Below are 22,843 nucleotides of genomic sequence, written 5' to 3'. Positions count from 1 at the left end.
TACGTCTTGCTCCTTCTACGCTCCAGCTTCTAGAATACCTGAGAATGTTTCTCTCCTTTTCTTCGTCCCGTTCCCCGCTCCGCTCATTTCTCGTCGAGCGATCTCGTTTTCTCATCACTTTGCTACAATAATTCTCTCTCTCTCTCTGTCCATCTCCAGCTCTGAATGTGGCTTTACGCCTTCTTCCGTCCATCCACCGGCAAATCTTATATATTCATGTATATATACATAGATCTGCAACAGGAGCAGCGGCGCGCTCAACCAACGCGCCGGTACAGGGATAAAGCAGGATCGGTGGAAGGAGTAGTAAGCGGTCTCCGCAGTTTCAACCTGGTCCCCAGCTTTTATTAGTTCTTCGGCGCTCGGCGGAGAACGTGCGTGCCAACCGAGTTTACAAACGCCCAGTTCTCCGAGGTACGAATGTACGACGAGTACTTCATTTCTAGTTTGTTTTTTTTTTAATTGTTCTTTTTTTTTTTTTTTAAATCTTCTATCATTTCCTCCTGTCACCGATCCACGATCGACGAGTCGGTTTTACGAAGTTACTCAACGAAGCAAAAGTATCGATCGCGAGTGTGTTACCGAGACCCATAAATCCTTCGTTTTCACTCTTTCGATGACGGAGTGAAGAGTAATTTTTTGTTTTTCACTCTCTCGCACACAGCCGGCTCGCTCCGAAAATCTGAGGATTTATTCCGGACGATCGAAACTACTCAGACTTGATTATTCCATCTCGTTACGTTTTACAATCGCAAGTGATCACGAGTGCTAAGAACCGGAAATGGATCGCATCGATCGAAGTAAAAAGTAACCGTGGGTGCGACGATTTATCGGCAACGATAATGACCAGCTATCGATGAGTGACAGTTCTTTGTTGGTTCTATTTATTTGGTTTTGTTTCTTGATACACCAGTGATTGATCTACACTATCGTGAGGATTTTTCCCCAAGCAGTTTGGTTATTATTGTTTTATTATTATTTGCGATCGTTGATCGTGGAGCCGGAGCTACTTATCGATCTCGAAGTGAACCAGTGCCAGTGGAGGTAATTTAGTGCGTTTCATCAGTGATACTGCTTTTAGCCTGTCTCTATAACGATAATATTTGACTCTTGAGAAATTTCATCTTTTTATCGGGAAATTCGAGAATTCGTCATCGGGTCTGGCAAAGGGTAGATTAAAAAAAAAATATCGAATCGAATGACGAAGATGATCGTCGATCTAACGAATCGAATCTCTTCGGAGGATCCAAAGCTCTTGACGATTTCCTCTTCCTGTTTATTTAGCTCCGATCGAAAACACCGATCGACGATGATGCCAGGAATGTTTGTATACACACTGGCACGACGTTCGGTAGTAACCGCGCGCGAGCCTTATCGTATTACGAATCATTTAATTCGTGACATAACCGTATAAAGAAGGAGCGTCGGGAAGGTTTTCGTTATCGTTATGAGAAATCGTGACGAGCTTTGAGATCGATCGATTGAGATTAATTGATGGGGTGCAGGGTCTTCTCGCGGGTCGCTGTGAAACGATTTGTTCACCGGTTTACGCACACGTCATATCGAGATTAAATCGACGATTTAGAGCGAGTAAACACTGCGAGTATACAAAAAAGGGGGGACAGAAAAGAGGGTAAAAATGTCGCAAAGTAATGCTGCAGGGAACGATAAAAGTTTGAAAACTTTCTTGCGGGCGTGTTCCCTCATTAAGTTAAAAATAAATCAATAACAATCTCACCGTCTTATCATCGGGAATTAATCAAGATATTACTTTTAATGGACGTGGCTTGAACGCTTTGAACAGATTCTATAAAGAGACTCGGCAAATGTTTTTCATGACGGAAACAGGATGGAGTTAATGAGGAGGATCAACAATTAATCATCAAGGAAAAATGAACATTATTTTCAATCGTCTCTGAGGCTTTTCAACGGGAAAGAGACCGCGAGACAAAACTTTTTATTGGTTTGTTCCTCTTCCTTCTCTCATTTGTTCCTTCGAGCATTTACACGTGGGTTATCTCACTGCAGGTGTCAAGAAAAGGTGGGAGCCGGAGAATCGAAAGAGATAAAAAATAAAATAAAAGACGAGAAGTGTGACCGATCATCGTGCGGTGTTCGTTTCTCCTCGCTTATCTCACCTCCGCTCGTGGCTTGTTAGGTTATTAATTTTTTTTCCATCCACACCTTCTATTCCCCGCCCTTTTATCGTCTCTTTCTTCTTCTCTCAACGACCGTTCGATCCTTCATTTTTCTTCCGAACGTTCGGAGCCAGCTCGATTCCTACGTTGTCAGTCAATGAAGATCGTCCAACATTTTTTTCCATTAAGCTCCTCGCGGCACGTCACTTTCGACACTTTATCTCAAGGCCTCTTGAGTCGTGCTCGAGCCCCTTTTCAAAACGTACCGAAAGCTCCTATTACGAGTCGACTGAAACGTGAGCGAGGCAAGTGAGGAAAGAGATCGATCCTAAGGCTCTCCGAGTACATCGGCCGAAGAAACACGAGAGAAAAAGCATCTTCGACACTGATTTTTTCATTCTCCCATAAATTATAGTCGTCTTCAAACAATTGAGTGTTGAATGTCGTGTAGCTGTCCGTTCGCTCAGTGATGAGCTAACTATACGAGCAAAGGACCTTTCAGCATTAGATTTCGTGACAAAAATGTCCAAAATCATTGCATCATTTTTACCACCATTTCTCAGACGTTCCTCCGTAATTATTCAAGCTGATTTGTCATTTTCGGATTTCTGATTTGTCACCGGATTTTGATTCGAAGAGCCTCTGACCTTTACGTTTCTCCCGAGATCGCGCTCAATTGAAGAATTTCGTTAAGTGACTCTCGTGCAGAGGAAATTCTATTCCGTATATATTGGTAAGGCTATTTGCTGATCCGATTCGACGAGTGCCATGGGGGGGCGAGCCACTCGAAAAAATAGGAAAAAACTCGCCGAAAGGCTGCATGGGATAATTGTCTCAAAGACGTGCACTATTTTTTTGAGATCATCCAAAAATAACGTCGCGGAACGTCGTTGATACGAGGCAGTTGATAACGATTCGTGCCCGGGTTCAGTACTAAAGTTGTGCAGAATTTTGGGTGAAGCCATCCAATAAAAATTGGACCGCGTAATGCTTCTGTATCTTATCCGCATCGATCGTTTTTATGATTTCGATTTCTCGGTTTGTACCTATACTAAGGTTAGCGATCCGATTTAATGGCAAAATTGATAAACCGTTGAACAAATTGGATGGAATGAAATTGATCGTTATCAGGGATAGTTGGATTTAATGGTAGCTTTCGAATATCCAATTAGAGAATCGTTAGACCGCACAGGGTTAGATAAACTTCCGAAATAAAATGATATCGGCACCATTTCCATTTGGATTATTTTAGAGTATTAAACGTTGAATCGATTATAAATGAATTTCGCTTAGGATCGAATGCCAAAACGTGAAGAAGCTTGAAGAATTTATAAATAATGGAATCACAGCTCGTAATTTCGTTTCCACAGAATCAACCGTTGGTTCGATTCGATGCGTGTTGTTTTTCGCTTTTTATCTATATTTTTATCATAGTAAAAGCATTCCGAGCGTTCTATGAGCTACACTTTAAATGATCGGTATCATTCCATTTCATTGATGGCAGGCTTTCATCATCAGTCTGAACGGAGAAGGCGAGAATGAAAATACGAAAAAGAGATTGAAAGAGAAGGGAAGAAAGGGATAGACACAGAGATACGAAGGTGGGAGACGAGATTAAAAAGTCGTAAAAAGCCTTCCGGAGTACGACGCGAACTTCTCGAGATCCATAGTTACGAGGGAGACTGGCGTTTTACGTAAATTTTACTGGGGAGGCTCGATATGAAGCGTAAAGTGCGCGAAACTTGCGTGCTGCATCTCGCTCGAATCGAACTTATACATACGGACGTAATAGTACGAATATATCTGTATACGTTTATCTTTGATATCGGTGCGAGTGTGTATGTGTGTTCGTAGAAATAGGTGATGAACAGCCGCGTGTGGTAAGTGTGCGTGAAGAGTCGCGAAAGAAATTCAACGAGGTAAAAACAAGTCCCATCAATTTAACTCGATTCTCGGTGAGTCCTCGTTCAACTCTCGCCACACTATGCCCTCCAATAAAAAGCGGGTTGTAAAAAAAAGCGTGATAGAGAGACTTTTGACTTTGGTGAAAAAGCAGTTGGGAGAGGAGAGAGAACAAGACCCACAAATCGCAACTATACACACTGACATTTTGTTTCGTAGGTAATAAAAAAAAGTGCTGGCCTCGTCCGTATGGGGAACCTCAAGCAAGTTGCAACGGTTTTTGCCTCAAGAATTTTCGGTACGAATCGTCTCGTTTTTTTTCTCTAAAACTTACGATAATTGCGTTCAATTATGGTACGAGGCTGCAGACATTTAGCCCCGGGTTCTCGCGTTCTATTTTTCTTTTTATAAGGCATTTGTACGGTGAGCATACTGAAAAACGTTCTGGGGTTACTTAGTCTTACTTTGTCTGAAATAGCCTGTGTATAGGGCCGGATAACATTTAGGGAAGGAACAACCTCGAGTTCCGAAACGAGTCAACACGGATCTTCCATTCCAGCCTGTTTTTTTTTGTTTTTGTTGTTTTTCATACCCCACCCACTTGACCATACGCGTTTTGTCAGCTCCGCGAATAAAAATTCTTCTTTTTACGATTCCGCTAACTAATACAGAGCTATCGTAACGATTCTCTTTTTATTTGGACTCTCCTCTCATATTCTTGCTGTTAATGGCTTACCGAAACCAGAAAGATCCGTGTTTCGAGGGAGAATTTCTGCTTGCTCAAAAGTCGCCACGAGATAACGACGCCTTAGAATTTATTCCAGGTTTATATAAAAACGGCTCTTTCTCTCTCTTTTTACCGAAACTGTTATCGAACGCGGACAACGTATGATCCAACCGCAATTACAATTTGCCTGCGAAAGAGGTTACGCTACTTTCGCTATTTAGTCTCACGCTGATGATCGATAACCCCGCAAAAGCAATTCCGTTTTCAACTTCGCTGATTATACTCTGCAAAATAGACAAAAAACATTTTTTCCGAAGCTTATCAGAGCAGGAGGATAAAAATGCTTGGTGGTTCGTCGAGATGAAATTAATCTTACAAGCATCAGAGATCAACGCAAAGTCCTGTATGAATAAATCAATAAAACGAAGCCATAAAATAGCTCGAATTGATTATTCGTGTGGTGAAATGAACTTTGATATTCAGCCTGAAAAAATTGTTTTCGACAAAATTCCGTAACTTTATTCCAAACGAGCGAAAATTTGGGAATTCGAGAAAGATTTCGGAGTAAATACGGACCTGGGGATGTCAGACAAGGTCAGATCCAGACGCAGAGACTAATGAACTTATTTACATACTTTGAATATTTGCCTGAACGAACGATGTCCAGTTTGAACAAATTTCCTCCATTCACCAGTCAAAGATTAATGGGACTGACGCACGTGATTTTTTTTTGAGGACCAAGCAAAATTTCGCAAATTTTGAAAAAATTCTGAAGTAGATATGGATCTGCAGTGTTCAGACGAGAGATTAGATCGAGCGGAGGTGGAGTTTCGAGCGTCCAGAGGCCTCCAAAGTCTCGGGATTCCATTTCTGGAAAACAGAAATTCTCGAGAATACCACTTTGATGAGATCATCGAACGAAAAAGGTCGCATGGCACGTTGAGAAGAAGTATATGATTCTAAGACCGTGCAGTAAGAAAAACGAATCGCAAGACGCAGCAATGATTCGGTCAAGCTGTTCAAAGAACTTTGCAATTCGTACGAAAAAAATGATTCCTTCAGGGTGTAATTCGCGGTGAAGTACAGAGACTGAAGACGTTCGAGATTGCGAGAGGGTCGGTTGAGTATGAAAGATCGAGGAAACGAGATCGCCCCCTCGTGGAGAAACGGCCACTCGTCGAGGTCTCACCAAATACGGCACGAGAGCTAAAGAGAATCTCTCTCTTCTTCTCTTCTCGTTCCCCTCTTTCCTCCTCTCCGTTTCTCATTTCTCTCCCTCGCTGTCTCCCCGAGGACTCTCGGTGAGTCTGATTTGAGTTGAAAGCTAGAAGCTCTGCCTCACAGCAGAGAGTCCAAGCATAATGTATCTCTCAATCCGTTCACCGGCCCATTCTCCCACCCTGTTTCTGATCCTCTTATTCTTGTACGATCGCGCTCACACGACCATGAATCTCGCGACCATCCGAATCGTCTCATTTGCTTAGTGCCATGGCATTTATCTCTCCCTCGGCCATTAGCATCATACGTGCGTATGCCACGCTCTGTTTTCTCTCATATTCCACAGCCCTGGAACCCAACTTGCACGAGAATATCAAGCACAATAAACTCTGTGAATTATGCGACGGGGTTCTGAGTTGAGATATACGAGAACGAGGTGACTTCAGAGCTGTCATTTCTTACCACGAATCGCCATAACTCCATTTTTAATAGACATCAGAATGGCTTGATTTTTTAAAAAGCTGAGCAACGACGAACGAATCGAAAGATTTTCCGATTATCATAACGCACTCAGGAATATTCGAGCTAAACAAGAGCCAAGAATTTCCCACCACAGTCGCACTGGGACAGAATAATTCTTCGTTTTCTTCTATAATAGCTTCATATGCACGCAGATGTATGAACAGTGGAACTCGTTAAAGTGGCAAAAGCATAAGTAGAGAATGGCCTTGGGCTGTCAGTGTCGGGGTCACCCTCATTGTCTTCAAGGGCGAAGCGCGAGCGCGATTTCAAACTGCGGCCAGAAGTGCATGTGCGCGCACGCGCGACGGGGTGCGCAAAACGCGTGGTGCATTTTAATTCGCGAATCGCATATGCATTCGGTTTTATACACATGCGGACGAAACCTCCGGACAAGGATCAGATTTATCGCTCTTATCCACCGAGAGTCTTGGCACACTTGACGTCCATCTTTCCCTCCCCTCGCTTTTTCCTTCTCATTTCTTCTCTGTCTCTTTGTCAGGTATGTTCCATAATTAAATTTTGAGTAATGCCATCCCTCGGGGGGGGGGGAGAGAAAAAAAAACATCGACTTGCGCTCGCGCCGAAAGCATCGCTGAATAAATAATTCTCTGACGCACGTGAAGAAAAATATAAAACGAGAGGGAAAGAGTCAGGCTCCGTCTCGGCGGCCACGAAATCCCAGAGACAACGAGACGCACGCGAGACTTGTATCTTTGAAGAAAAAAGCGACGAAGAAGTCGAGGCAAAGGCGAGAGCAAAGTACCATGGAGGGACGCCACGTGATACGTAATAAACCGACGAGCAATCTGATGCATTTTAATTTTTCGCCACGTGCAACTGACCGCGGCATTTTTCGCGTCTCCGGTTTCACCCAGTTATTCTTACTCGCCGTCCACTTTTCTCCTGTTTTTCTTCCTTCCAGCTCCGTATCAGAAATATCGGAAAACAGACGCGTAGGCTACTGTGAACAAGTCTGTCGTTCACAATCGTTATTTTCTAAACTCGTAAACGTTTCAGAGTTTTGTAGCAAAAGTTCTTTAGTCAAGCGATCATTGAGATTGACTTTGAGGAGTGTTCGTGCAGTAGTTATCGGCTCATAAAAAGTCGAACGTTCACCTCGCCACCATCTTTTTTTCCGTAAGATTAAACGCCGAGAGTGTAAGAGTCTTATAAACTTGAGAACTTCAATATAGGAACCAGGGTTTAATAAAATAACTCAACCAGAATAATTACGATAATGCGTGTATTTATCACAAGACCTCGCGTCGTACTGTCGAAGGGCCTCGCACGACCCGAACACCGGGTTATCTCCCACTCTCCACACTCATCCTTTTGCCGCGCATTTGTTCTTACATTTCTTAACGTATCTATCGTGTCGAAGCTCACAGTTCGGCCTCTCCTGACACACGTCCGTCTCGGGCGTCAATTATGTATTACATTATAAACTTAAATTTATTTTCATAGCGTAGATGGCAGTGTCAAAATCTCTTTCGTTTATCGTTTCCCTTTTTACTCGTTTTCAGTGATCAATCGCTTATACATTCGATCTCGTCAGTGTCAAAATCTCCTTGAGAACACCAGGGTCGCATATTTTTAGCCTCCCAGGTACCACAGTACGGCTTTTGGGTAACCTGATGGTTCTCTACATCAGCAATGACATAGCGGTCATTACGTAAAACCTTTATAACGCGGTAGGGTCCCTTGAATCTCGGAATCAATTTATGAGGCACGCCTGGTGCGCTCTCGAAGTTTTTCACCATGACAAAGTCGTCAACTTTATATCGGTGTGCTTCCTTACGCCCTTTATCAGCGTTTTTTTCATTATATTTTTGTGATTTCATTATTTTTTCGGCAGCTTTTTCTCGTAATGCATCGAAATCGCGTGTCTTGTTCACTATCGTGTCTTCAACATATTCTTTTATCGCGTCTTGGATTTTTCCACGTTGGTTCATACCAAATAGAAGCTTTGCCGGGGTTTCACCGGTTGATTTGTTAATCGAATTATTGAGCGCGTATTCTACTTGATCTAGAACCTTATACCAGTAGCGTCCTGAGTCATTGTCGATTAGTTTTCCTAACATCGGTCCTAATACGCGATTTACGCGCTCGACCTGCCCGTTGGCCTGTGGAGACGCAGTTGCAATTTCAATATGTTTGATATTATTTTCTCTAATGAACTCGCCAAACTCGTGGGAAGTGAAACTCGTTCCCCGATCGGAGATAATGCATTTCGGCGGACTGTAGTCAGTAAAATAGCGTTTCAGATATTTAATCGTCTCGGTAGTCGCTGTGGTTTTTGTCGCATAGAGCTTTACAAATTTCGTAAACGAGTCTATCACGACGAGGAGGTGGCGCTTAATCAGTCGTGCTTTTTCAATCGGTCCATAATAATCGATGTGTATCGTTGTAAAGGGTACATTTCCTTTCGGAATGCTGTGTAAAAATCCCTCCGTCTTTCCCGTGACCGGATTAAACGCAATGCATTTGAGGCAGTCTTGAATATATGCTTTCACTTTTTCTTTCATTTTTGGAAACCAATACGTAGACTTTATTGCACCACACGTCTTCTCTACTGATAAGTGTCCTACCTCGTCATGACATTTCCGTATAACATGCGTGATCATTCCTTGTGGAACATAAAACATCAACTCCTGCCCTTCCTTACGGTACACCAGGCCATTTCTCATTTCGAAATGCTGGTGTTCGGTTTTTTCTAGTAGCTCTTTCAAGTCTTTAATAACCGGGTCACGCCCTTGACTTGCAGCGAGATTCACTTCGAACGGATTATCTTCGACCACCAACACGTTTGTCGCACGGCTAAGCGCATCCACATGCTGCATTCTATTTCCCGCGCGATGTTCGACTTCGTAATCGAAATTCTCTAATTCCAAGGCCCATCTAGCGATTCTTTGGTTAATTTCTTTTTTATTGAGGGTCATTTTCAGAGAATTGCAATCCGTTATTATTTTAAATTTGATTCCATGTAGGTAGATTCGGAATCTTCGCAACGAGTAAATAATCGCAAGGGTTTCCAATTCAAAGCTATGATACTTGCTTTCGGCTTCACTCGTAAGCTTCGAAAAATAGAACACAGGATGTAGATTGTTGTCTGATTTCCGTTGAAACAGAACGCTACCATAACCACGAGAGCTACCGTCGCAATGTAGCTCGGTTTCGTCGCGAGGGCTATAAATCGCTAAGATTGGTGCTTGAACGAGTTTTTCTTTCAGCATTTCGAACGCTTTTAGTTCGATTTCTCCAAATCGAAACGTTACATTTTTTTTACAAAGTTCGTGCAGAGGTTTTGCTATGAGCGAGAACCCGTTGACAAACTTCCGGAAATACGAAGCCATGCCCAAAAAGCTCCTCACGCCTCGGGTATCTCTCGGTACTGGGTATCTTTGAATCGCGGCGATTCCATCATCAGTTGGGCTAATCCCCTCGTTTGACACTCTGTAGCCTAAATATTCGACCGTGGTGAATAAGAATCGACATTTATCAACGCGAAGTTCCAATTTATTAGCCACAAGCGTTTCAAAGACTTCTCCGAGTATATTTAGATTTTGCTCGACCGATTCTGTCGCGATCATAAAGTCGTCAAGGTATACAATTATATCGCCTCGCTCGATAAATTTTCGCAATACTTGGTTAATCCATCTCTGAAACATGGTCGGCGCACCCTTGAGTCCAAAGGGCATTTTCACATATTCATATTGGCCCAAAGGGGTAACAAATGCGGTGTATTTAATCGAATCGTTAGCGACGTTTATATGATGGAACCCGTCTTTTAAATCAAGCATTGTAAAATACTGTTTTCCTTGCAGAACATCGAGTTGATCCTCGATCAGTGGGAGGGGGTAATTATCTCGAGCGGTAACTTTGTTTAACGCGCGATAGTCGACACACATCCTTGTCTCACCGTTTTTCTTTTTCACGAGCACAATGGGAGAAGCGTATTCCGACTCGCTAGGCCTAACAATCCCTCTCTCGAGCAGTCTGTTTACAATTTCGCGTACTTGCTCTTTTTCAACATACGATAACCTGCGAGGCGCGAACCGAAACGGTTGAGCGCTAGTTAGAGACAGAGAGAATTCCGTCTTCACCAATGGTACCTCGGGTCGTTCAGGCATCAAATATCTTTCTTCGAATAGTCGTTCGACTTTTTTTTGTACATCGATCGGAAGTGCGGAATTTATTTCCAACTGATCCCTAGGGTCATCACCAGATGACGAGATATCAATATTAGCGATGTTAGCAATTTCAGTTTCATACTCGGTATTCTCTCCCTTCAAACTAAGACCGAACATCTTTAAAATATCGCGACCTAGAATTACCGAAGATACCATGGTGAAATCAGGAACAATCATTAATTTGGCTTTTCGCGACTCTCCATTCATCTCAATATCGAGACAGACCGAACCGAGAACGACTAAGTTGCTATTATTAATTCCTTTAAATTTACTAGTTTGATCATCCGTAACCTCTATTACATCGCCTGGGATATATTTCAATTTAACGAAACTGATAGGACTCCCAGTGTCTAACAATGTCAACAACTCGATTCGCTCTTTTCCCCCGTTAGGATACACAGTATAAAGGATGTTTCTGTGATACTCATCGTCTTCACTGGGTGCTGGACAAACGTTACTGATTTGAGAAGGCTTATGGGGGCAGTCTCGCGCAAAATGGCCGGGTTGGTCACAAACAAAACAGAAAACTTCTTTCTTCGGAAGCTCGGGACATTGAGGCTTCAAATGCCCCTCCTTCTGGCAGTGGAAACACTTCGGTGTTGAGCGCTGGTCCGCTGTTTCTCCGCGTACGTTTCTGCTTGTACCGGGCACCATCGATGATTGTTTTTGACCCGTCCTGTAGTTATTATCATGTCTGCTACCACTTTTCCCGTCTCCCTTGAACGGACGAAGTGCAATTTTCTCGAAAGCTTCTAGTATCGAGGTCGTGTCATCAAATTTTTGCATTCTGGCTTGGTCTTGAAGTCGTGGGTCTGGAATCCCATCAATTACATAATCAACTATCTCATCTTGTGGTATTCCTACGCGATTAGCTAGTATAATCTTGTCATGGTGATAGTCATTGAAAGTCTCCCCACTCTTCCAGATTCTATTCTCAAATTGTCGGCGTAACGCGACTTTATTTGGCCGATGATCGAACATTGTTCGCATTTCCTCCAGCAATTGATCAAGACTCATCTCAATGTGTTCGGGCTTCGAATGGAACCAGTCGAGTGCCTTCCCTTTAAGCCTTGACCCCACCAAAATCCGGCTAGAATGGTCGTCCAAGTCATATGAGTTCTTCAATAGTTGCAGCTGTTTTACCCAATTCGAAAAAGTATTTTGTGTCCCGTTAAATTCGCTTATTAGATCCGAAAGCGATTTAATATTGACTTTTGATTGCCCTTCCACGCTTGCTGGAGAATTCCCCCTTCGAAGTAGCTCGAGCTCTCGTCGTGCGAGCTCGAGTTCTCGCTGCATAAGGTCGCGTTCGCGCCTTAACAAATCGAGTTCTCTCTGTGCGTCTGCCGTCGGTGTATTACATACCGGGTCATGTTGGTGCGATGATTCCCCCGAGCTCACTGATTCCTCCGACTCTTGTCTCCATTCCCCGGATGGGTCATTTTCCTGTAAACGGGCAATCAGTTCAATTTTCGAACCAGCTGATGAGAGCCCGCGTTTCTGGAGTTTCGCCTTTAACTGAGGAACTGTAAACTCGTTTGGTTCCTTCATTTTATGTCGATGAATATTTATCTCCCGATAACTTTGAATTATCCGTCGTTCACTGTTTTGAGATATATGTAAGGCTGGTCGATAGAAGCACACTGGTATACAGTTATTGTCCACAATATTCACGAATGTACACACCGACTATCTTGGTACGTTTACGAACACGGAGACGCTACTCACACGCACCTACCGACGTATTCGACGTATTCTGGTCGATCACTCACATGCACGATTCGCCAGAATTCGTGTGTCCTTCTATTTCCTATCTCTTGTTCTACGAGCGGGAGTATCCAAAATAATTCGAAGTCTCTCGAAGAACGTAAATAAAACCGCTATGGTAGATCGGAGATCATGCCACCGATCGTGTGATTCTGAGTTCGTCGTTATGCTCAACACAGTTTTCGAATGTTCAATCGTAACAATAAAGGCGATTTTCCTTAGCCTTCGCTTCACATGGATTGAATCACCAAAATTTCCTCGCTGGCTGTCCGTTCCCAGCTTTGTGATCGCACCAAAAGAAATTCACCTTTTCTATATTCAATCACCGTTGAAATTTTGTCGCTGACCATCCGTTCTCAGCTTGTGATCTCACTAAAAATGAACTTTTCCCAATATTTAATTGTTGTTTTTCCACAGTCACTTCCGTTGGACTGGGATCTTTCTTCCCGTTACCCGATGCTTCGGAAAGGAAAAGAAACACGTTTTCAAAAATTACGATAAAATTCGAGTCGAAATTATACGCGAATTAGCCGAGATTGCCACGCCCGTTTCGCTACAATATTCTTACTCTCGCACACCGTAATCAACACCGTAATTTTGAAACACGTTTTCGTTTTCTCCCACGCCGCGAATTCCAAGGTCTCGTGTTCCTTTTTAAGTTTTTTTTTTTTTTTTTGTACGTTTTAATTGTTCATATCCCACTTCTGAGATTGTAAGAGTCTTATAAACTTGAGAACTTCAATATAGGAACCAGGGTTTAATAAAATAACTCAACCAGAATAATTACGATAATGCGTGTATTTATCACAAGACCTCGCGTCGTACTGTCGAAGGGCCTCGCACGACCCGAACACCGGGTTATCTCCCACTCTCCACACTCATCCTTTTGCCGCGCATTTGTTCTTACATTTCTTAACGTATCTATCGTGTCGAAGCTCACAAGAGAAAATGTGTGTCAATATCCATTATCGAAAGCGTCAAATAGTACGAATATACTGCGAACAGTGTCATCGGGTTGTTGCACCGGAAACGATCGTTTGCTCAGCGCTAAAGGCAAGTCTGAGAATGTCCATGACGACGTTTATAGACCGCGCGTGCGTTTTCCAGTCGACTTATCGGTCATCCTCATCTTTCAATCATCGCACTGTCGTATTAAGGCTTCTCTGCGCCGATATTCACCGCGTCATGCTCTCAATCGTTATTACATATCGAGGCACGAGAACCGTCATCGCGGGTCTTACGTGCGTCTGCGAGACGCTCTTTGCGTCTTGGCCGCGTCAGAGGAACAAAGAGAGGGGAAGAGAGAGAGAGAGAGAGAGAGGAAGCGCGCGGTGGGACACAATTCGTAACGTCATCATCGAGCCTCGCTTAAATGCATTCTCTATACGCGTAATCATTATTATTTACGATTTTTCTTTTCCAATTACGATCCCGAGTCGATGTCAAAGGCGGAAGAATAAATAAATAAAAATGAGAAATAATAAATAGTGTAGGATAATGCAATGCGATGATAATTACGATTATGCGCGAGTACGCTAAAGCAGAACAAGGGGATAACCACGAGGACGAGGATGATAACAATAATTCGATGTGGCGTGTGCATAGATCGTTTGTGAAAGCTCATCGCGTCGTGTGCGATTCCAAATAAATTTTTAAGCGTCATATTAAAATGTTGGTCATCGTTATTTCCATCACGATCGCTTTCGTACACGAGAAAATTACTTAAGAACACGAGTCCCTCGAACGAGTCGGCGATGAGGGGGGAAAAGAATGTAAAAAAGAAAATAAAGCTTGTAAAAAATGGTGCGAGGAGAATTCAGAATTAGGTACAGCTTTCTGCTTGTTCGCTTTGCAGGTCGTCGAACGCCGAAGGTAAAAAAGAAAGAAAACGAGGCGCAGAAACGATTTGCGGGGAGGATTAAGTTAACGGGGTATGACAGAGGGGAGAACGAAACGACGAATCGAAAACGAACATTAAATACGAAACGAAATACACTCGTGCGAGTGAAACTTTTTTACGAGACTGAATATATTGAGGGTGCGATATCGAGACACGTATTTAGTTGGGAGTCTTCCGGACGAATTTAGTGGACGTGTGTTATGGTCCGAAGTAAAAGGGCGAAAGAAAAATGCCCGAAGTTCAGCGATCGGAATCATTGAGATCGGCCAACGAAGGCGAAACCGGGGATCTTCCGAGCGAGGTCCATACTGCCTCGATTGTCGTCGAGACCCGACTCTCGACTGCAGGCTCCCCCGTAGCTACTCGAAAGCTCCCCGAGAGGAGCGTCTCATTCAATCGCGATGTCCACGTCAAGAGAATTGGTGAGTCCAAGCAAATCACACCATGTGAACCAGAAAAAATAAATCAACCCCGTGAGAGAGCTGCTTGAGCGAATATCCCAACTTTTTTATGCTTTTTCTCCAATTCACGGTATCGTCGAAACAGTAGTTATTTTGTGATCATAATTCACGTGATCAACCGAGAATTTTTTCTCGAATATTCTTTTATTTTATGGATTACAATTCGATAATCAAGCAGCCCACTCACGTTACCAGCTCCAAAGCGTTACTGCATTATTTACTCCGCCTAATAACTCATTGTCTAACTTCTCAAAGCCGTGTGCTCGCGCCACGGACTCGCTCGTTAACTAAATCATTGAAACATTAATCCGATTTACCGTGTGTTTGAAATTTTTTTCACATTATTACTATTTTTGTTTTAACTTATTATTAAAAAAAAAAAAAAAGTATTCACGCAATTTTATTTTATCGCATCGACTTAACGTTGTTTTTTCTCTTGTTCGTTATGCTATGGGGCTCGTCCTGGGTTTGGTGTGAATGTGCAAGGACTCAACAATTCTTTTCAAACTTACCAATTAATGATATTTATTTATTAATCTCGTAATTAAGCAATAATCCATCGACCATGAAAATACCTCGAAAAATAGTTGTGTGCGATTGTTGTTGCGAGAGATCTTTGATTCACCGAACATCATTGTTGCGCATCGAAAGTGTAAAATCCGGCGATGCTTCAATATACCATTCCAGAGCCTCGGAGAGCAAAGAATTATACATAAAATCGAAATTTGCCCCCAATCAAACCTCCTTAAATAACAGCTTGACAATTCCAATCCAATATTTCCATAGAAAAAATTCTTCAATTCACTCTCCTCACCAAACTCCCAAGCTCAGCAAGCTCCCAATAAATGATGCCACCAATAACAATTGCACTCGTGCGATGAAAATTTCCGAGCCCTCCCCGCAGCAGTGCTTCCTCCCACCCGATCTCGTAAATCTCCAGCCAGAGAGAGTGTACCGATGAGAAACGTTGTTCGAGCCATCATCGAGATTGGCGTCGCAGTTGCCGCTGCGTTTTGCACCGAACGACACGATCTTCGAACATGATAAAGTGACACAGTGATTCTCGATGCAATATTCCTTCGATAAATATAAATATTACGAAGCCAGCGTATGTATATATATACGAATAATATCTATAGTCATATGTACGAATGGAAAATAAAAAGGCCTGGCGTTGCTTGGACGATGAAATTAATGGCTACTAAACGCGAAGTTACTATCGTAATACCCGGGCGTTTGTATTATTTTATAGTGGCATCCGTCCGAGTTTATGATCGTGGCCAGGAGAGAACCTCCTGTGCTCTCGCCATCTCCCTCTTGCATTACGTCCATGCTCATACGTCTATAGATATACATATCGATGTATATGTGTATACATTTTCGAGTCTATACATATATAAAACGGATATATAGATATTGGGGATGAGCTTGAGAAGGGAACATTTCACGAGAGAGCGTTGTCTAGAGGAGGCATAAAGCAGGAGCAACAGGCCACGGGGGTAACCACCGTGCAGTTAGGCCCCTAATAGCTCTGGCAAAAGCAACAACCGGCAACAAGTAGCGCGTGAACGCGTGATTTTCAGACCCCGTCACGAGAATCGACTTTCATAACGACCGGCCTCTCTGCGTGTATACACATTCAAAATCGTTTGTGTACGTAGTGCTCTCGTACGTGCAACGAGTATTTTAATGACAATTTGTAGCACCGACGTGCTTGTACGTCGTGCCAGTCAAATTAGTGTCGGCGTTAAAGGGAGAAACGAAAAGTTGAAAAAACAACAAGGAAACAAGCTTTTTACAAACTCCCACGTCGTTTAATCGAGTCTAATGTGTAATGAACTCAACTACATCGTGTTCTTTCACAAAGAACATGATTCATTGATATTCCTGAGGAAAAAATGGTGACTGAGTACCCGCGAGTCGTTGCTCGTGACCGGAGACTATTTTTATCACTCCCGAATGCGAGAAACGTTCAAATTGTTTTTTACACCCTTTCGTTTAGAGACTGCGTCAAAGAAGAATAAATTTGCGGGAAAAAAATGCCGGCAGAGAGTTCACCGCTCGGTCGCAGTTACAGGGGTAAAGTCATGAGCTAGCCCTTCGACGTTATCCAAGAGGAATCTCCATGGGGAAGAGCTCGCGCGCTAGAGAGCCCTCGAGCTTTATAAGCCGCAAAGCGCGAGCACACGGCGTCGGTTTCCCAGGGCTCGATCGGGTGCAGACACGGGACACTCTGCTTTATTACGACGTGATCACGTGTAAGAGAGAAAGACCTCTTCGTGCGTTGTGTGTGTGTGTGTGTGTGTTACGTGTATGTGCGGGGCAAAAATGCTCGGGAAGAGGCGGCGCGCAAACTGCTGTGGATTCCCTGGGGCTCGGCCTGAGTGAGCCGGCGAGGATTCGTCCACGTTTTCCACGTACATTATCGTAACTAGGGGACCATTGCTCTTGCGGTGGTCAGTCACAAGGAACAATGAATTTGGAGAAAACGAATTTGGTGGAAAACGATCCGAGACGACTCGGTCTCGAGGCAACATCTTTGGGCTCGTACTCTTTTCGTGATTCGAATTTTCGTGAAGAACAAAAACTGTAGGCGCGCGGGAATGATCGATTTTGTTAACGCAACGCCACGGCGAACTTGCCATTTCGTTTCATTTTTATTTCTCCTCGCCCTCCAGCCTAAAGTCCCGGCGAATCGTGCTCCATACTCGATTATGTATTCGAGTAATATCGCGCGCGTCTATCCCGCAAAAGGAGCCGTGAGGAACGTGAATAAAACGCGAATGGGAGTCGCGAGACATTTCCTTTTTTTATATTTCTTCTGCTCCTCTCTGTAGGATTATGCCAGAGGGATTTTAAATTGAATTTGAAACGCAGAAGGAATTGGACAGAGTTTGCATGGGGTGTCGGGTCACAGGACCTCGAATAAAGATATCGAAAGAAAAGAATCGTCGGCGATAAATAGCCTTTGGACACGGGGCACGCGGTACTTAGCGCCTTAATGTCACAGGTATCATTTTAAATATCTGCATCGAAGAATGTCGTTAAAAAAAACAAATTCGAGGGGAGCATCGAAAATACAAAGTCCAATCTACCCAGATTACTCTGCTTGTGTTTCTCTAATTCTTCAGAGAACGATCCTTCAAATGTTACATCCTTTAAATCTTTCACCAAGGCGAAGATCATTCTTTTTCCCCTTTGAAACTGGTATGACCAGCCAACTTATCAACGAAGGGATATAAATTCTTGGAGAATTAGATTCGAAAGAATTCTCCCCTCGCATTTTCCCCTTCTCAGCTTTCATCTTTGAGGCAAGCCAAAAATTTATCGCTGTATTAATCGGATTCGATGTCTTCTCGGTACACGAAACGTTTACAAGAGAAACTCTGACATTCGTGGTAATAGTCCAGCCAAGTACTGAATATGAATAATAATCAGCGATTTCGTAGTTAATACGCGTGTGATTCTTTTCTGATTTTAACAAGTCGATCCTGTTTTCGCACTCTTATAGTATTTGATTTTAGGGATTATACAATGATGTACGAGTCGGCCCGAGGACGGGAGAGGTTTTTGTTGCTCGAATGATGAAATAAAAGGAAGAAGGTCCAATGAAATTCCCCGAGCGTACAATTTAACGTGCATATCTCTGGTGGCATTTTGACAATTCTTTATACTTTACATTGCCATATTTATCTTCATTGTCCACTTGACCTCTCATCTTTCGCGAGTCCTTTCGCTTTCAGTTATGCCATTCCTTGATTTTTAAAGCCCCCTCGGGATTCTCGGAGATAGAAAGGGGGAGAGAAAGGAAGGCGGCTCGGAGGATTGAGAGAGAAATTCTCCCGAGTTTCTCACCGCGGAGTTTCTTGCTTTGCGCGATCTCCTGTGCGCACATGTGTCTGCACGGGTGTGCATTGAAAAAGTGCAGGGAACCCCCTGCCTCGCGGGTGAATATACGTTCCAATCAATGGCAGTTTTATATATATATATACACATGAAGCTCGTTCTCTCGCTTACCCCAAGAGCAGAGAGCCTCCTCAGCGATTTTCATCTCTTTTTTCTTCGATCCTCCTTTTTCCCCTCCGCGCACATTCCATCTTTCTTCCGCAGCTCCAGTCGCGGAGCGAGCTTTCCGGCTTATTTCTTTCGCTCCGAGCAGCTACTTTCCATTTTTTCTTTTTTTACTATTATTTTCACTCATTGGCAGTTTGCAGTTTGCTCGTACGACCGTTCGAGCAAACTGAGTACGAGGGAGAAGGAGCACACTCACTTATTACGTATACCAGCTTGAATGGTGCGTGCAAATATGCGTCCCCCTCAGTGCGTATGCATGTATCGATGCAGCCCGATGCACGGGCCCTTCCGATTAACAAATTGCGATTCTTGACCCTCTCAATTTCATAAAACTTCCACGTACCACTTTCGCGCTTCGTCTCACTCTTTTTTCTCCTTTTCCATCGCTGAGACCTTCGGTGCCCAGGCACTGAGGTAACTGCAGATCCTGCAGGCTACAAAAATAGCATTGCGCAAGCCTCGACTCCACTCGGACGATGAATATAATAATGAGCGAAACAAATGTATGTATTTATTATTGAGAAAAAACCGTAATGAGCGTAACCTTTTTTCTTCGTAAATCAGGCATTACTATATCGGGACGAAGAGGCCTAATTCCGTGTGTGTAGCGAGAAGCACATTCGCCCCGAGCCCTGAGGTTTTTCTCCACATGCATCGTGCGAAACGCGCGTTCAAAAGTCTGCCAACGATCATTAGACTTTCACTCTTAATATTGCGAGAAATATGTAAATGTGGCAATAAAATTCACACCTCGATGTTCTCACGCCTCCCTTACGAGTGTGTGCGCTCGTTCAATCGGCCAGAGTTGTTTTCATCGCTGCGTTACAACATCGAGAATCCAATGGAACGGATTCACTCGGATCACTGAAAATTCTTCGCCATTGATTGGCTCGAAGTATCGTTGAATGAAAATGGTCGGTTCGCGCGCGCACGAGCATCCGATACTGAGAAAATTTTGCTTTACGTCGTCATTCATCTCCGTTTAAGAGCACACCAGCAGGCAATCTGATCATGAATCATTTTCGAAAGAAAGCATACACGCAGAACATAAAAGGAAATCGAAATACGAGTGGCGTGTTTGAGAGCCAAAAACTATTCGTAACAAGCGGCGACGCGTTCCTTGCAGTACTTCTTATCACGTGCAAACAATTTGCCAGCTTTTTCGTCTCCCTTATTTCGTGCGACGACTAATATCGCTTCTATATATGGGAATACGCGCGAGGCAGAACGAAAATGGGAATACGAAAAGACTTCCGGGTATGCAGCGAAGGCGTTTCACGACCGTATATACGCGGCCAATATTTCTCTGCGTCATATATTCACTTCCGGGCAATTTGAAGAACGCGTATGCGCACGGGACAGAGATAGATCACTCTCGATATAGTTATATAATAAATGATTGGCGAGTGCACGTGGTTCGTCCTCTTGCGAGTACCCTTGAAGTAATCCTTAAAAGGTATCCGCATTAAAGTTTCACGCTAATACGGCGTCGGAAAATTATTGTTTTTACGTACGCGTTCCCTGAGTAATCTCTCCGTAAGATTAGAACTTTGCGCTCCGTTCGATTCGATGCGATCTCGAGTGAGATGCGTGGAAAATCGGAAAGATTTTATTCCAATTTTCCGAACCTACGGTTAATTTTATATATTTTACATTCAACTCTACGGAGGGAAGGAAATTCTTAAGCTGCAAAGAGGAAATACATTCGTAGAAGATTCAGGGAAAGAATCAGGCGGAAAGGCGGAGATAAAGAGAGCGAGGGGAAGAGACACAGTCATCTCGGACGTGTGCTGGGTCAGAGCCACGAAGCAACCTCTCCGACCTTTCCAAGCGGCGGTTAACACTTCCGGTACTTCTTATAGACTTTTTCTACGCCGGCATCCCTTATCTCGTCCTCGCCGAACGTTTACCAGATATATTTTTCATCCGAGAGTGCCTAGCGGCGGATCGCTCGAATATCGTCCTTTTCCTTCTCACTCTCTCCAGCTACATATCTCATTGCATACATGCATACATGTACACACACATACCAGCTTTTCTCCCTTATCTCTGACACGACCTCGCGCGCGAGAGAGTCCGCGAGGGTCCAAGTGGAAGAGCCGCGCGTGCAGCCGCCCCCTGAGGCACACCTGCCGCCACGATTTCTCTTTTTCTCTCTCTCTATTCCTCTTAAATAAGCCTCAGAATCTTTCGCATCTCTCTCTCCCTCATTCCCGAGGAGGTGGAGGCTCGTGCTCAACTTCCCAGCCACCTTGTAGCTCACCGGGTGAAAATTTCTTCCCTCCCCCTTGTTCCTTCTTACCCTCGTGTCAGACTCCAGATTGCGCGAGGCGGTTTAATTGAACATAAATCGTTCATAAGGCCTCTCGTGGTCTCGGGCTCTCTTTTCTCTCCCTCTCGCTCGCTCCTTCTTTCACTCGTGGCTCCCAACCAGCACCATCATCGTTGCACATACATTGTACACTATATGTTAACCGCGAATTGAAAAAGAAAAAGAAAAAATTTTAAAAAACAACGTAAATAAGAGGAAAAAAAGTCGTACGTGTATACACTATCTTATGAGGTATCTCAGCTACGGTTCTACGATCTTACGCTGACCATCCGTTGTACTCTCTGTTAAACAGCCATGGATACTGTGTCACGTACATATTATAAGTATATTGTGCCATGCACACGAGACACGAACAGTTAAAATGGGAAATCATGCAGAGCCATTCTTAGTCAAGATTTTATTCTCTCTCTATCTCTCTCTCTCTCTCTCTCTCTCTCTCTCTCTCTCTCTCTCTCTCGTTTTTTCGTACATTTTTATCCGACCAAAGGGTGCACACGTACAAAGGAATCATTTGCATAATTACGAGCCAAAGGGTAATAATATATAATTGTAGTAATTTAGTGGATAATTAATTAATTAAATGGTTTTGATTTTTAAATAATTTTCACCATTTTAATTTGATTACTGTTATTAACGTTATCATTATTATGGTAGATAGAGCTCGGGTTGTTACGCGATGGAAGAAGTAAACGTGTAAAACGATGTAAACGAGAACTTGACCCGAGGCGCACCGCTTATAGACGCCGTCTCCTCATACCACAAGCGATTATCCCTTCGTCCCTGTCCTTCTCACTACGAAACGCGTCGGTACTCGATTCGCAGCCAGTTAATTATTGACCGACGCGCGCCGAGGGACGTTACGCGCGACGTGGGAAACATACACACGCGGGTGTCTGTACCATTCACGTTTTTGGTGTACACGTACTTTTATTACGAGATTTAGCGTCTTTTCGTGCGCATGTGCGCCAACGACAAGCCGTTACGGAGCTGTTTTTGCGTGGATACTCTCCAGCCTCTTTTCAGCTCCGACAATGAAGCTTCATAAAATAAACGATTATCGATCCTTTTTCACTCAATATCGCTTCTCGCCGTATTTATTATAAACATTCGACGAGAATTTGACGTTAATTTTTCTCGAACTGGATAGATTGACGAGGAGAGAAATTGCAAATTGTCATGGTACTGATATATATGGGCATGGTTCAACGGTGATTTAAGATCAATTAAGGGAAAAGGTTTGTCCGTGGAGAAAGCGTTCGAGAATCGGCGTTGAGGCATGGTGCATTGTTCTCCCGGTGACTCTTCCAGCCTCCACGGAATATTTCTCATTCTCTCGCTCGTCTCTCTCTCCTCGTGGAGGAGTCGCATTTTTCACTGTTCTTACCTGCTGCGGAGGAGAGAGAGAATGCAAGCTCGATCTTTGCACGTCTCGAAGAGATCTTGAGAAAAATACCTGCGAATCTCTCTTCGCGTGGCCGGCGCCAGGTCGTTGTAACTCAAACGGCGTACAATTTAATGCACATACGTACGTATACACACGCCGCTGCTTGCGCTGAGTGAATATGTTTCTAAGGAAATCATCGGCGGGATATTGCGTCTGGCTCATCGCGCC

General features: G+C 43.6%; 1 protein-coding gene and 1 long non-coding RNA gene across 6 annotated transcripts in view; one reads left to right on the top strand and one right to left on the bottom strand.

The window, feature by feature from the left end:
* Nucleotides 1-363: 363 nt before the first annotated feature.
* blo (bloated) overlaps nt 364-22,843 on the top strand; it is a 104,762-nt gene continuing 82,282 nt past the window's right edge. For 2 of the 5 annotated variants that reach the window (XM_043422419.1, XM_043422415.1), the window contains exons 1-2: nt 370-1,044; nt 14,320-14,786. In XM_043422419.1, the coding sequence (XP_043278354.1) occupies nt 14,594-14,786 (193 nt within the window). In that variant the 5' untranslated portion in view covers nt 370-1,044; nt 14,320-14,593. Of the gene's footprint in view, nt 1,053-1,105; nt 1,171-14,319; nt 14,787-22,843 lie in introns of those variants that run through there. The other 3 variants (XM_043422417.1, XM_043422416.1, XM_043422418.1) reach the window with 3 other exon arrangements.
* Nucleotides 15,356-22,843, bottom strand: part of LOC122412679 (uncharacterized) — an 86,030-nt gene continuing 78,542 nt past the window's right edge. The window contains exon 7 of the long non-coding RNA XR_006261419.1: nt 15,356-15,857. This is a non-coding gene — a long non-coding RNA (uncharacterized lncRNA). The remainder of the gene's footprint in view (nt 15,858-22,843) is intronic.

Source organism: Venturia canescens, chromosome 6, assembly GCF_019457755.1.
Source record: "Venturia canescens isolate UGA chromosome 6, ASM1945775v1, whole genome shotgun sequence".
Classification (NCBI taxonomy): Eukaryota; Metazoa; Arthropoda; class Insecta; order Hymenoptera; family Ichneumonidae; genus Venturia; species Venturia canescens.
Note: the sequence above shows the minus strand (reverse complement) of the source record. Positions and strands in the feature narration are given on the sequence as shown.